Source organism: Neltuma alba, unplaced genomic scaffold (genome assembly GCF_004799145.2).
Source record: "Neltuma alba isolate B1F8T4 unplaced genomic scaffold, ASM479914v2 tig00013478_pilon, whole genome shotgun sequence".
Classification (NCBI taxonomy): domain Eukaryota; kingdom Viridiplantae; phylum Streptophyta; class Magnoliopsida; order Fabales; family Fabaceae; genus Neltuma; species Neltuma alba.
Window position 1 is genome coordinate 177,706 of NW_021637711.1, and position 14,995 is coordinate 192,700.

General features: G+C 37.7%; 2 protein-coding genes across 2 annotated transcripts; one reads left to right on the forward strand and one right to left on the reverse strand.

Annotated features, from left to right (window-relative positions):
- The first annotated feature begins 703 nt into the window (after positions 1 to 703).
- On the forward strand, positions 704 to 5,824 carry LOC114737673 (serine/threonine-protein kinase PBL27). Its single transcript, XM_028925629.1, has 5 exons — positions 704 to 1,159; positions 1,998 to 2,194; positions 2,408 to 2,597; positions 4,212 to 4,603; positions 4,772 to 5,824. The coding sequence occupies exons 1-5, from the start codon at positions 1,027 to 1,029 to the stop codon at positions 5,372 to 5,374; spliced, it is 1,515 nt and encodes a 504-aa protein (XP_028781462.1). The 5' UTR covers positions 704 to 1,026; the 3' UTR covers positions 5,375 to 5,824.
- A 358-nt stretch (positions 5,825 to 6,182) lies between these two features.
- Positions 6,183 to 14,335, reverse strand: LOC114737672 (ISWI chromatin-remodeling complex ATPase CHR11). Its single transcript, XM_028925628.1, has 25 exons — positions 14,095 to 14,335; positions 13,378 to 13,506; positions 13,178 to 13,284; positions 12,553 to 12,659; positions 11,941 to 12,038; positions 11,635 to 11,814; positions 11,282 to 11,503; positions 10,726 to 10,860; positions 10,351 to 10,633; positions 10,185 to 10,258; positions 9,814 to 10,034; positions 9,644 to 9,731; positions 9,427 to 9,520; positions 9,160 to 9,348; positions 8,775 to 8,806; positions 8,567 to 8,643; positions 8,387 to 8,476; positions 8,241 to 8,310; positions 8,092 to 8,146; positions 7,940 to 7,998; positions 7,702 to 7,867; positions 7,260 to 7,438; positions 6,927 to 7,142; positions 6,579 to 6,680; positions 6,183 to 6,468 (listed from the first exon to the last, which is right to left on the reverse strand). The coding sequence occupies exons 1-25, from the start codon at positions 14,329 to 14,331 to the stop codon at positions 6,451 to 6,453; spliced, it is 3,228 nt and encodes a 1,075-aa protein (XP_028781461.1). The 5' UTR covers positions 14,332 to 14,335; the 3' UTR covers positions 6,183 to 6,450.
- Positions 14,336 to 14,995: the final 660 nt, after the last annotated feature.

A 14,995-nucleotide genomic window follows, 5' to 3' on the forward strand; every position in this document is an offset into this window, starting at 1 on the left:
TATAAAAATATATCTTTAAATTACATCTAATTTCTAAAATTTTCGTACACAGAAAGAACTCCAATTTTATCGTATGTCTTCAAAGACAAAGGAGACATAAAGATCTAATTCATATCTAAGATCCAAAATTTAAGCACGCATGCAGAAGAAAAACTAAAAATATTTTGATTAAAAATCCATAAGTTAATTTTTTTATTTCAAATCAACCACATATATCAATATTTCATATAAATATTTTGGTCAAAAAAACATTTCATATAAATAGTGCGATCCGCACTTCACATGACTATATAGGAAACAATTTAAACTAATAATTAAAAATATCTCACAAAAATTAAACAACAAATTAGAGAAAACACGATTATTTTTTGAAAATTAAATAATCAATTCATTCAAATTTAAACGTGGTGAGAATGTCCATCACACATCCATTGGGTGGAGCCCACTATCCGACAGCGATGATTATTATTGAAGAACACATATGTAATTATTCACATTTTTTGTTAATTTTGTCTATCTGTAATTTGAATGAATTGGTTAATGGCAGCCTAGTAATCCCATAACTCCGCGAGGGACTGAATACCGCGATTTTGTTCCCTAAACCCAAGTAATTCATCTTCAACTAAAAAAAAAAAAAAATCAATTTTTTTTCCTTTTTCCTTTTTCTTACATTCCCTTTTTTTTTTTCGCTGTTTCCTTGCTTTTTCTTTACCTTCTTGTCCACCACATCAATTTTCCACGATTGGGTGATCTGCCTCTCCGACATGTTGGCCTCGATCTTTCCCTTTAACGGCCGATGAAGATCCTATAGAGATACAACCAGAGTGAGCTATAGAGAGAGAGAGAGAGAGAGAGAGAGAGAGTCAGTGAGTGAGACCAAAAGGCAGTGTTTGGTTGGAGATTTCTCAGATGGGTCTATTCGGAAATTGTGATTGTTGGGGAAGGTTCAAGATTTGAGGGGTTTTGTGATGAGAGCTATTCCTTGCAGGGTTTTGTGAGGGTGGCTTTCTTGTGTCTGGATTTGATATGGGTGGGTGTTTTCCTTGCTTTGGATCAAAGAAGGATGACCAAGGGTTGAAGGAAGTAGCAGTCAAGAAGGATTCCTTTAAAGAAGGCTCAATTGTTGCTAAGTCTAACCATACCAATAGGGTTAACTCAGGTCAGAGCAAATTTCATTGCTTGTTATGGCTAATTGTATCTGCCCTTGATTTTCCACCAACTTTGGTTAATGATTTGGCTCGAATTGTGCTGAATTTTGTGTCTCTCGCCAAAACGTGTCTTCGCTGAAATTATTCGTTGCTTTGATCTGATTCATCAAAGATTGTGCTTCAGCTGCTAATATGATAATGATTTGCTCGTTTCTGGAAATCCCTTGATTTCATTTGTAGAATTTTGTTCAATTCAAGGTGTACAATTGACTCAGTTACAGATCTGCTTGTCTGTGGTTGTGACCGGACAAGCATTTCGCATTGTCTGATAACATTCTTTTTATCTGGTTGCAATTGTCAGGTATAGATGCTAAAATGCTAATAGCTGCATTTTGAATAACCAATGTTCTAAGAAAATATATTAGAAAATAAAATAATTTTTACCAAGCTGGTTTGTGCCTCGATGAAAAAATTGGATTGTTTTAAGTAGTGAAGACTAAGGCGAGTTAGCCAGATACTGGAACCTTTACAGTCCAGGCATTATGTTTATACAACTGTACAATTTGGACTAATAAAATTACTGGAATTCGATGTTACTAATTTCATATTACTGATGATGTGATTTGTCATGTGTTTTTCCAAGATGAACCTTTATCAGTGGGCAGTTTAGTTTCAAGATAGTTGCTATTGAACACTATGACATGCTTTGTGCTAATTTTAAATGTTGCCTTCAACTTCTCCTTATGTGGCTTCAATAGCAGCAAATTTTTAAAATCTAGTCTAATTCATCCAATGTCTCTATTTTTCAATATTTCTTGCACTCCTACTTACCTTCCACTAATTACATAGATAAATCAAAATCGAAAAGCAGCTTTGATCCCAAGAAGGAACCACCCGTTCCCAAGGAACCAACAGCCCATATTGCTGCACAAACATTCACATTCCGAGAGCTTGCAGCTGCTACAAAGAATTTTAGGCCAGAATGCTTAATAGGTGAAGGGGGTTTCGGACGTGTCTACAAAGGTCGCCTTGAGAGCACAGGACAAGTAAGTTGTATTGGAGCTTCTGAAGCTTTTGGATTTACTCTATACTGAAATTCAACGTAAAGCCTTTAATGTCAGAGAAACATTTAGTCAAATTATCTTTACATTCTAAACATAAATTCTATTATCTGTCAGTCGTGGATTTTCATTTAATCGTTACTTTGTTGCTATGTCACTCTTAATCTTAATATCTGAGAATGCATCATGCATTTGCAGGTAGTTGCTGTAAAACAGCTTGATCGCAATGGCCTTCAAGGAAATCGGGAATTCTTGGTGGAGGTTCTCATGCTTAGCCTCTTGCATCATCCCAATCTTGTCAACTTAATTGGTTATTGTGCTGATGGTGATCAGAGGCTCCTTGTTTATGAATTTATGCCATTGGGCTCTTTGGAGGATCATTTACATGGTTAGACTGCATTCCTTTGTTACTGAAACATTTTCTCCCTGAATTTTTGAGTATTTAGTTTGCATAACAAAATGTTTAACTGCCCTGTTGATTGATTTTTATGATGCCTTAGATGCTGAAGATTCAAAATCTGAGAAGTTTTAAGAAAGCATGTGGGCTTAAAAGGCAGCGAATGAAAAAGGAATAGTATAAGATTCTCTGTTGAATGAGCAATTTCTGCCTCTGTTTGGTTAAATTCACAAGTGTCATGCAAAAATTTCTGTCTGGTTGCCATGGACGCCCCTTTTTTCAATGATAAGATTGGAAAGTCATTGGGCAAGATGGCCAGGAGAGGACTATTAATTATCTATTGCTGTTCAAGGGAAAGTAAGAAAAGGGGGATGCATCACTTTGTTGACTCTCCAGAGATCATATAACCTTTGCATAACCATCATAAGTTTACCATGGACTTTTCCTTGACTATGAAATAGATTATTAATATCCATTTCAGAGCTTCATAGTTATTAGTTCTTCTATATAACTGTTTGAAGATTATTCATTATTCTGCTTAATAAATTGAACTTGTTTACATGGTATTGCATTGGTAGTTGATATAATACTTGACTCTTATTCTAAGATTAGCCAGGCATCTAATCTCCAAAGAGAAACATGAATACATTTTGCTAGTATCACTATCGTAAACATGCTTTGTAAGTGCTGCAAAGGATGGTGTAAGATAAGATAACCATTTAACTCCCCCACTTATCACATATGGGCCAGTGAAATTTAATTGTTAGGTTGCTGTCAATGCAAAGAAAAGATCACAATCTCATTTGCAGTTCTTCTGTATCATAGTATAGAAATGAAAGGTGATATTCCCCGAATGCATGAAATCATGGTCTTCCATGCATGTTTGAATGTTCATCTTTGGCTTATTTTTCTCATGCCCGGTCTCTTTTTATATCAGAATAAGACAACAAGAATTTGATCTGATTACTTATACATACTATTTGGTTTGTTTTAGCTAGTCACTGTTGGTCTAATTCACTTCAATTTGTAGGCTCTGGAAATAGGTTATCTCACATCGTATCTAAAGCATTTTGAAAGACTGCTGAATAATAATCTTTGTAAACTTATTCTTATATCATTGTGGTTTGTTTCTTGGTATAGTTCAAGGTGATCTTCAGGTGTGTATTTATTGACAGTTAATATATTTTCAATTGAAAGCATATTTTCCTTTTCATTTGTTACTTGCCAGTTAGCAAAGTACATATTGTTTTTGTATCTTTCATCAACTTGAGCATCTATGGCATGCCATACAGTGACATACAATGTTAGGCATGGTTATTAGGGTAGGAAAATCATTTAGATCCATCCTTGCAAGATCGTTTTAGGTTTCCAAGCATTAATGCTAGACCAACAATAGCTATCTTCAACTAGATTGTTGCTCAGGATTTAGCAAATAAAGATGTGACGTATATTATTCTGTTCATCTATAAGCTTGTTATGCTTTGTTCTTTCATTCATCCTAGTGTAACAGTGTGTTTCTATTGCATGGTGCTATTATGAAATCTAACCATATAAGGTTCTAGCCCATGCATTATAGAGAAACTTCTAACTCGAGTTTCTCCTCAGATCTTCCTCCTGACAAGGACCCTCTAGACTGGAACACAAGAATGAAAATTGCCGCTGGTGCTGCTAAGGGATTGGAATATTTGCATGACAAAGCAAATCCCCCTGTTATTTACAGAGACTTAAAGTCATCCAACATCCTCCTTGATGAGGGTTTTCATCCCAAGCTATCAGATTTTGGGCTTGCGAAGCTTGGTCCTGTTGGTGATAAGACGCATGTATCTACACGAGTAATGGGAACATATGGCTACTGTGCTCCAGAGTATGCCATGACAGGCCAACTAACTCTAAAGTCTGATGTATATAGCTTTGGAGTTGTCTTTCTTGAACTTATTACTGGACGCAAAGCTATTGATAATACCCGTGCACCTGGAGAGCATAATCTCGTTGCCTGGGTAAGCACTTTATCTGGTCATATTTGTGTTGCTTCTTGTACCATAGATATACCTTATTTTTTTGGTAGTCACCATCGATAAACGTTTTATTTTTATACAACAATGGTAGGGACTGAAACATGGTTATACTCTTTGTCTTAATATCCATCGGAACATGGAACTTTGTAGGCACGACCTCTCTTCAAAGACCGTAGGAAGTTTCCAAAAATGGCTGATCCGCTACTTCAAGGGCGTTACCCAATGCGAGGACTCTACCAAGCACTTGCAGTTGCAGCCATGTGTTTGCAGGAACAAGCTGCTACAAGGCCTCTTATTGGTGATGTTGTGACTGCTCTCACATACCTGGCCTCACAGACATATGACCCGAATTCAAGCAATCAGAATAGTAGGGTTGGAACACCAAGGAGCAGGGATGACCGAAGGAGCGTAGTAGATGGTGTTATGGATAGCCCTGACCATGGGCGGAGTGGCTCCCCTTCCACACATAAGAACTCGCCTGATGTCCAAAGGAGAGATAGTAGGGATCCAAGTGTTGGGAAAGATTTGGGCAGGAGTGAAACTGGTTCAGGAAGAAGATGGAGATTGGATGATGTAGAAAGGCTGGAATCTCAGAGAGACAGCCCTGTAAATACTGGGAGAGCTAGGGAAACTCCAAGGAACCGTGACCTAGACAGAGAGCGTGCGGTTGCAGAAGCAAAAGTATGGGGTGAGAATTGGAGAGAAAAAAAGAGGGCTAATGCCGTGGGCAGCTTTGATGCAACAAATGAGTGAATGCCCAAAAAACCAATCCGTTTCACTTTTCATCTTGCAATGAAGAGATTATGAATTGAGTCACGAAAAATTTGCATAAAGGTCATCCTTTACTGTCCTGGTTTTCGTGTCTACCCAGAAACAAGCAAGCATCTTGGACCCAGGCTTATGTCATTCTGGTAGTTGGTCATTGTGGGGAAGAAAACGGAGTGGAGAAGAGTGGGAGTTGGTGAAGATAGTGTGGATTGGGGATTTAAAATGTAAACATGCTCATCTATGTACCAAGGATTCGTAGGTTCTTGTTAGACAGAGTCGTCTAATTTTTGCACCCTCGTATTCGCTTGTAAGTGGGGGTGCTTGGTGGATTTGGTGTGGGTGTCATTGCTGTTACATGTACTCGTACAGTGTATCTTGTTTATGTCAGAGTCTCATGTTTTCAGCTTATACATAACCAAAAAAAAAGGTATATTATATTATGGCACATAGCCCTGCTCTCTCCCTCTCCTTTATGCCTTGCTTGCACCCGTTGAGTGCATCAATGGACTAATTTCGTAAGTGCTATTTGAATGGATGAGTGAGACTGTACACTTCACATGCCACATTGCGTAGCATCACTTGATTTCCAGCTAAAAGAATGGATCTTGTGAATTGTACATCTATTCCTGAATGAGTGCAAAGACATGAAATGAGAATGCCTAGTGCTTTTCTTAACTGAGAAGTGCCCAGACTATTTTTATGAGAACAAGATGGTCACGTAAAATTTTTTCTTTTGATTTACCATGTTTAGTGTAAATTTACTTGGATGATAATTCTGAGCGGGGCTTCAACAGAACCACAGCCAAGAAAAACAGGATCTATTAATTGCGGAGGCTGTTATACAAGATGCAATATGCAAGCTCAACGGTTTGTTAGTAGATTTACAGAAGTAACCGTCATCTCATTACATCCTGATATATCCTATCTACCCTTACAAAATGTTATAGCTGGAACCTACGCAACTTAGAAAACTGAGTTTGCAGCATCGAACTTGTTATGGAAAACCAGGCCCATGGATCTATCACATGAACTTGGTTTACCAAGTCCAGGAATATGTCCATCTACTTCCTCCTCTTTCCCTGGCCACAACAACGAAGTTAGAAGTTCAGGGTGCATGGCACAGCAAGTTAACCTGAATGAACATCAGGAAGGAATATAATTCATATCTACGCAAAGAAAAGATTAATACCGAGCTGACATAGTCGTCCATAGTTGATTGCTTGCGCTTCTTCAGAGAAGATGGACCATCCGACTGTCTTGCCAATGCACGTTTTGAAGGGGTCATGTTGTTCTGAAACGTCAAGTTAAAGTTGGGGTGAAATAGCAGTTCACATAAACCAAAGATGAGAATCCAAAGCACCTAGGTATTGTCATGCGCAGTATTCAAATTCAAATGCCCAAAATCAGAGCTCCAATACAAGTCCAAAGTATTAGTATATATTAACATGGTCAACCACGCCACCGCTTTATGTTTTGATTTTATTGTCTCTAATCTCAGATGTTAGAGAGCGACGCGGCACAAGGGCAAATTACAAACCTTAGCAAGTTTCTTCTCTTTACGAGCTTGTCTCTCCCGCTCATCAAATTCTTGGTTTTCCTTCTCTACCAACCGAATGAGTGTGTCACATCTCCTCGCAAGTTCCTGTGTTGTGCGAGACTTGACAAACCAATCGAACCGAAACAGGGGTGATGTGCGGAATGCTGCCTTCAGCTCATCCCAGTTCCCATAACCAAGTTTGTGAACCATGCATATCTGTGAATGAACCAAATTTTGAACGATGTTAGGATATTGGCTGTTGAAATGCAAGATATTAGATGGGCCAGACTAGAGGAGAAAATCTAAAAAAGGAAAAACCAAATATAAATTTACCATGAATCGATCACATTCTTCATTGTATAACTTCCCCTTGTTTTGGCCATATTGTATCTTCAACTCTAGCCATGGATTCTTATAGCGGTCCAGCTTCTTCCCGATAGCTTTCATAATCTCATCTTTACGTGATATTCTAGCCTCTCCTCTTTCAATATTTTTAATAATTCGATCATAATCTGCAGATATCAGTTTAAATCCAGCAAGTTAACATTTTAAATTTTTACGAGAAATTTTATTTCATGCTTCAGTTAACAAAACATGTATTGAAAAGAACCAAGAGGGAAAAGGGCTGCAGTTTGAAAAATGAAGCAAAAAAGCTGGTTTACAGAGACTAAGCCTCATTTACACCTGTTAAAGATTATCGAATAAAACAAATGGAGGTAAACACAGTCACAATTTAATGGTTCGACTTTTTGTCCTAGAGAATACCGTTACCCACCATTTAATTCCTTGTATCTCTCCTTGAAGACCTTAGCATATCTTTCAACTTCCTCCTCTGTTTTACCTTCCATCTCAGAAGCAATACTTTTGATATCATTTCGACCATACTTTTCACATGCCCTAATGAAAGTGTTGAAATCTCTTCGGCTCCATGATGAAAATCCCTATAATTCACCGATAACCAAGTTAAACAGAGCCTGACGCTGAAATTTAGATCGTTGAGAAAATACACTAACCTCTTCTAGCAGGCGTTCTTTTTCTTCCAGCTCCTCAGCAGTCAAAGGATCTCCCACCTCTAGAGATTCAATACATGCTATCATTGGAATCAAAAACCAAATGAAAAGGAAAAAAAAAAAAGAGAACTACAGTATAGACAGTACTCACGGACCTTCTGATTCATCAACATCAATGGAGTCCTTTACCTGATTCTTTTGATGGGTTTGCTGAAAATTCATTACAAAAAGTGAGTGCCTATGCCAGTCCTTACCTATTCGTTAAGCCAATATTTAAATCCACCAGCAAGTTTATATTACCCACCATGAGATAGCGCACTTCCTTTTCATACAGCTCACTTAACCTTTGTGTGTTGAAGAACTGGAAATCATGCCTGGAGGAAGAAGGGTAGCAATGATTGCACAGTTGTAAATGAAGCAATACGTTAAGACAACTTCACAAGGACTTACAGCTGAGGCATCCTGGGAATACGGGGCTCTCTGGGTTTTGTAGGACCACCTTGGCGCATTGTTTGCTTGAAGTATTCAGACTCTGAGTAACTGAGTAAAGCATTTAAAATAATCATATATCATCCCACGGGAAAAAGATTGAGCTAACTCTAAATTTAAAATGAAAAGGGTGATATTTACTTGCGCTTCCGCTCTCTTTTTGGTGGCTCAATCCAATTTTCACTGACAATCTTCTTGAAATCAAATTTGTTCTCGTCCTTCATTTGAAAACAAACAAGCAAATATGTGAGAAGATGCGTTATTTTCTTCTTGAAAACATAAGAACTTAGCAACATATAATAAAAAAGCCAGTTATTGTTTCCAGAGACATATACAGAGTAACATGTACCTTATCATCATCAAAATCATACAATTCAGTATCTGCAATGTGAGAAAAGCATCAATATTAGTATACTCAAATTCCATTCACAAGTGAAATAGCAAAAACAAGTGTAATGACAATAATGATATTGAACTACGTATGTAGAAATTGTTTTACATGATATCTGAAACCACTACTAATGCAAGCAAATAAGCAAACACAATCATAGTTACTGCATGTCCCTTTCACCGCAAGAGTATAACCCCAAAGGATGAAGTGTGCATTGAAGCCCTATCAGGCTTTATATCGCTTGAATGAAGTCGGCACAAGTGCAGCACAAAAGATCTAACAGGAGAAAGGTCACGCTATTTTTAGTTACAAAGCTATAAAGTACATAGATTACAATACATACTGTCATCCATCTTAAACTTGATTGCATCTTCAGTAAATTTCTTCATCTTGGCGTCAAGTTCAGCTGTTGCTTCTTCTCCTTTAGCGATAATTCTGTCAATATCCTCATCTGTAATTGTACTATCCTTTGAACTGAAAACCATTTCAGCACCAAATCTGACCATTTGAAGCAACTCATCTTTATTTACAGCTGCGTAAATAAACAATTAAGCGGTATTAGATAATCCATACATCTAGCCGGAAAGAAACGAGAAAAGCGTTTCCTTACTCTTCTGCTCAGCTAATCGCCCTTGTTGAATCACCAGTGCATCGAGTGCGAGTTTTTTGTAAGCTCTTTCAATGACTTTTTCCTCAATGGTATACTGTTATATTTTAGCGATGCAAATAGATATAATAATTATATTTAGTCAATAATAAACAGGAAAATAAAATGATGGGTTAAGAAAAACCTCAGTGCATGTCACCAACAAAAAAAAAAAAAAAACCTCAGTGCAGAAACGGAAAACTTGAACTTCTTTCTTTTGGCCAATCCTATGAGCCCGGTCCTGGGCCTGTAAGTCAACTTGTGGGTTCCTGCAATGAAACCACCAACCATCAACAAAAAGCAAAAGTTTGGTACAGAAATTAAAATTCGGGGAAAAAAAAAAAAACTGACCAATCACTGTCATATAGAATGACAACATCTGCAGTAGCAAGATTAATGCCAAGACCTCCGGCCCGAGTCGACAATAAGAAGACAAATTTTTCACTCCCAGGTTTATTGAAAGCGTCAATAGAAGCATCACGATCTTCTCCACCAGTATTACCATCAATACGACAATATTGATATCCCCGAAACATCAAGTAATCTTCAAGTATGTCTAGTAGCCTGGTCATCTGGAAAATAATGGTGCAAGGAAGTTTAACAACAATGGCAACCGAAATGGAAAGGAAAAGAGGCAAGGATGATAAATATACATCAAGCTGGATAATTCAAGGCACATATGGTCATTACAGACCAAAACCAAATGCCAATAGACAACCAACCTGTGAAAATATAAGCACCCTAGAGTCTCGCTCTTTTAATTTAGGCAGCAATTTATCCAAAAGAACCATTTTACCTGCCCAAAAAAAAAAGAGTAAAACAATATCAGAGCTTATATTCAATAGCGTAAAAAAAAATCTAAAATATCTTAAATGAAATAGAATTTACCAGCATTTGTAATGAGATGATCCCCAGTTGTATAAGGAGGACCAGGTTCAGCACCTTGGAAAAGATATGGGTGATTACAACATTTACGCAGTTGCATAGCTATATTCAGAAGACGTTTTCGCTCTCCACCAGCATTGACAACCTCAAGATCCTTCTGCAGTAAAGCCTTGTAATATTGTTTCTGCATTTGTGACATTCCTACTTTGAGAATGGTTTCTTTTTTTGGTGGCAAACCCTTCTCAACATCTGACTTTAACCTTCGAAGGAGAAATGGACGGAGGACCTGAATTTAAACAGAAGTTGAAAATATCAACTTATTATCAGGTTTAGTAGGGGAAAAACTATCTCACCAATTAATAAAAGAACCAAGCTCACCTTATGCAGTTGTTGAACGACCTCTTGCTGGTCATTTTCACCAGAGATTTGAAACCACTCATCAAAAGTTTCAGAAGAACTAAAAATTTCGGGAAGAAGAAAATTGAGAAGGGACCAGAGCTCATGGAGATTGTTCTGCACCAATAGAAGAGATGAACCATAGTAAATGCTCAAGAGTCGATAATCTAGCACCATACATGCGACAATAAAAAACCAAATTAGAATTCGGAGGCAGATCTCAAAGCACATAATTCAGAATCAAGCTGTAGGAAAGAGCAAAAATCCCCATTAATACAGTCTAATGACACCCCAGAAGCAGAGGCAGTTGCTCCTCACTCATTCTTTACTCAATACATCTATTCAGTTATTTCCACAAAACCCCCCTTCCAAAAAAGGAAAGAAAAGAAAAGAAAGAAAGAAGTCGAGATAGTTCTATAGTCAATAATCGTGAATCGTATCAATAATACAATTCTATGGAACAACTGGATCACATAAGACCCAGACATTGTTTTTTTAAGTAAGCCCACTAACATATTGGATAATGCGCAACTCATACCTGAAGAGGTGTGCCAGTGATAAGAAGCCGATAGTTTGTATTGTACAGCCGCATTGTTTTAGAAAGTAAAGAATTCTCATTCTTGATTCGATGAGCTTCATCAATAATTATGTAGCGCCAACTAAAACGACGCAATGCAGACTTCTCCTTGATTGCCATCTCAAAACTAGTAACACATACATCGAACTTCCCAGCAACCAATAATTCCTCTCTGATGTGTCTCTGCAGCAATTTGAAAGCAATAAGAGAGTAAAACATGTCTTAACGGTAAGCTATGCCAATAGAATTTGTCAAAGCAAAGCCCGTCTTTGATGTATGAAGAAGGTTAGAAGAGAGAAGCATGACGGTCTTACCCTTTCCTCAGGATTGCCAAGAAACTTAATTGCACGCAGAACAGGACAAAAGCGCCGAATTTCATTCATCCAATTTCCAAGAGTAGATTTTGGAGCAACTACCATATGAGGACCTTTAATTCCTCTGAACTCATGCAAATAACCCAATAAAGAGATAGTTTGCAAAGTTTTACCAAGCCCCTGCAATTCAACAACTTACTTACTTTTACAAAATTACACACCACAAAGTTACTACATTTACATTAACAAGCAATGTCTTGAAAGGAGGCACAGCTCTGCAGGTAACATCTATATTCTATCACATACCATTTCATCTGCCAGAATTCCATTGATACCATTCTCATACAATCTTATAAGCCAGTTTAGACCAGCAAGTTGGTAATCCCTCATCTTCCCTTGAATACCTGTGAAAAGAACAAGCAATTTGCATTCTAGCAAATTAGAGCTACAAAGATATCAGCTAATATGACATGCATCCTCATTTCAGATTTACTACCTCGGAAATGGAATATCATAATTTAAGAGCAATCCACAAGACATCAACTAGCCAGCAGTAGACATCAAACAGTAGAGGTGTGGAGAAAGCAAGCAAATTAAAGAGAGAAAAGTTAAAGAACGGATATAAATGTAGAATAAAATTAGCCCCTATAAGAAATAGGAAAAAAGAATATGTCGAGAGCGTGTATCTCATTCACCAGGATAGGAATCGAACATATATAACCAGTTTGCCATATCTAAGCCTTCTCTGAATAATTTACTTCATGCATTCTTGGCCCAGCTTTATGGATCCCCATATTAGGTATAAACACATAGTATAGAAAAACAGAGGAACAAAAAGCACAACACAGAAATATGGTGCACAAAGAATGGAGCCCTATGATTCGAGCATTTATTTACTCAAAAACAAATGACACTCACATGATGGTTGTGTCACCAACCGTGTGTTCCCAGCTAAACCGTCTTCTTCTTCTTTGAGGTACTCTTCATCTTCTTCTTCTTCAGTTACTTTAGATGCATGGCGACCCCTACGGCAACAATTAACATAGGATAAGTTCTCTTATCAAGCAAAAGGTCAAGATTTATCACTCACAACTCTCCACTGCCTTCTGCATATAGCAAGATAGGACAGATACCAATCCAAAAGCCAAAAAAAAAAAAAAACCAGAGCAGGGGCACAAAGGATGGTGTTCCCCTTTTCTTGTTTTTCAATTTGACAGTCTCTTTGCGGAACCTATCATGCACTTGGATAAGATTTGAGGACACAACAGTAGTATAACAAAAAGGGAAGTGCTCGTGAAATTTGTTTGGCTACAATAGGGAGTTAGAAGGCAATTGCCTCGTTCAGGTGAGGTAAAACACTAAACATAAATACCTCAATAGGTAAACCAATCAAGAGATTGAAAAAAGGAAAAGAAAATCGAAAGTATTTCTTATACAACCACGTATGCTTTCAACTTCTTGAGCATAGTTGTGAAATTTTATATACCAATATCATAGCCATAGCATAGCATACAGTACCCAGGAATTATAAAGGGAGCCACACCTTCCTTTTGACTTCTTCAGAGAGGTACTTGGATCACCTTTGGCAAAATGAGCAAACAATTCAGTTTGCTGTAGGAGATACTTCAAGCGCCCCTTTCCTTTATTGTTCTGCATTAGATGAAAGATTTGGTTACTTAAACGAAAAAAAAAGGACCACATTATGATAAAACAAGGCAGAAGAGGCATCCTGAATGCTCGCACCATATCTGCATCAATAGTAGCATTTTGCTTATCCAACATCTCCTGAATTTTTTGTTTCTTCAATTTCTGCATTTCTCTTAATCTGGCCTTCTCGCGCTTCCTAATTTCTGGATCAACATTTCCATCATCCTGTACTTTGGACAGCGCAACAAGGCTTACAGTGATCATGTAGTTACATCACGAGGCTTCCAAATACAGTTCAACAGAAAGCATGCATAACAAACATATCATACAGCATAGAACACAGTCATTTAAGATTACGTGGATCAACTAACTCTTAATAAACGGCCAACACGTAAACATTTGTTTTTGAAGATCAAATCAACCCGAGTATTAAAGTACAATTAACGAGCTTCCGTTACCCATTTCCAATGAGTATGTCGCTAGTTCACCAACTTAATTTATAGTTGAAAAAAAAAAGAAGCAAAAGACGACAGGCCATGAATAAACGTGGAATTTGACTCGGCTGACATTTTACTATCTTAGTTCCTAGCCAGCATTTTGTTTTCTCTATGTGAAGAGTTCTTGAACTAAAACTACGTCCCTTAAATCATAAAACCTCATTTTCCCTCTCTCTGTTCTAGGTTGACAAGCATACAACTTGATAAACGAATAAAGCAGTCCACCGCTATATCTATCTAAGCCAGAGAGAAGTCCAGGATAAGGGGAACAGCGTAGGACACAAAACAGACTCAGAGCTTAAGCAGCTGTTTTTACCAGTTCCTCCTCGTCAACGTCTCCAGCGGCAGCCGCATCCTCGTCAGAATCCGGCGCATCACCATCTGCAGCTTCATCATCGTTATCATTGGAGCTAGCAGAGCGAGCCACAGCTTCCAGCTCTTCTTCATCCTCTTCATCGTTGATCTGCTCGTTGACACGCTCCTCTTCCGAGGAAGTGGAACCGTTGGACATGGCTTCATCAGAAGAAGCTTGGCCCTTGGACCGCCTCGCCATGGCTTCGTGAGATCGAAGGGTTTTCGATAGAAGCTGAGTAAAGTTCGCAGGAAGGGGGGTATTTGGGTATTTATAGTCGTGTGACCGGGAAAGATAAATGTGCGGTTAGAGGCGTTAGGACGTGGAAGTGAAACGGCGCTTTCCCGCCACTGATACGGAAATCGGATTTTCCCGCCTTCATGGATTTGGGTCGGGATCTCATTTTTGGACCCCTGTCCATGGGCTCTTCCCACTCGTGGGGTTTTTTTATTTTTTATTTTTTATTTTAACTACAAATGTGAATAATACCAACAAACGCTGCTCTAATTTATAAAGAGTCTATTTACAACTTATAAAATCATAAATTCAAATCTCATTGTCAATATAAGAATATTGTTTGTGGGCAATATGTAAGTGCTCTCTAAGCCGAAAAACTTGTCCTGATCCTAGTGAGTTCTCAACTCATCTAAATTTTTTTATTATATAGTAATTCTAATAGTATATTATCAAATAATACACTATCTTCAGTTCTTAATATAATAGTTAGTTTGACTTTTAATTTGATCTTAAATATAATATTCTAATTCACTTTATCTCTTATGTTTATTTATTTTTCTCAAGCTAATCCTTGCTGTAGTTGTACATATTAAAGATTTCATCAAATGGTAGTTCTAACTAACACATA

Coding starts and splice junctions, on each gene's coding strand:
- LOC114737673 (XM_028925629.1), top strand. CDS start 1,027: ATGGGTGGGTGTTTTCCTTGCTTTGGATCAAAGAAGGATGACCAAGGG. Junction 1,160..1,997: donor TACCAATAGGGTTAACTCAG/GTCAGAGCAAAT, acceptor CTAATTACATAG/ATAAATCAAAATCGAAAAGC. Junction 2,598..4,211: donor TTTGGAGGATCATTTACATG/GTTAGACTGCAT, acceptor GTTTCTCCTCAG/ATCTTCCTCCTGACAAGGAC.
- LOC114737672 (XM_028925628.1), bottom strand. CDS start 14,331: ATGGCGAGGCGGTCCAAGGGCCAAGCTTCTTCTGATGAAGCCATGTCC. Junction 7,868..7,939: donor AAGAACGCCTGCTAGAAGAG/GTTAGTGTATTT, acceptor GGTGAATTATAG/GGATTTTCATCATGGAGCCG. Junction 6,681..6,926: donor AAGAGAAGAAACTTGCTAAG/GTTTGTAATTTG, acceptor TTGACGTTTCAG/AACAACATGACCCCTTCAAA.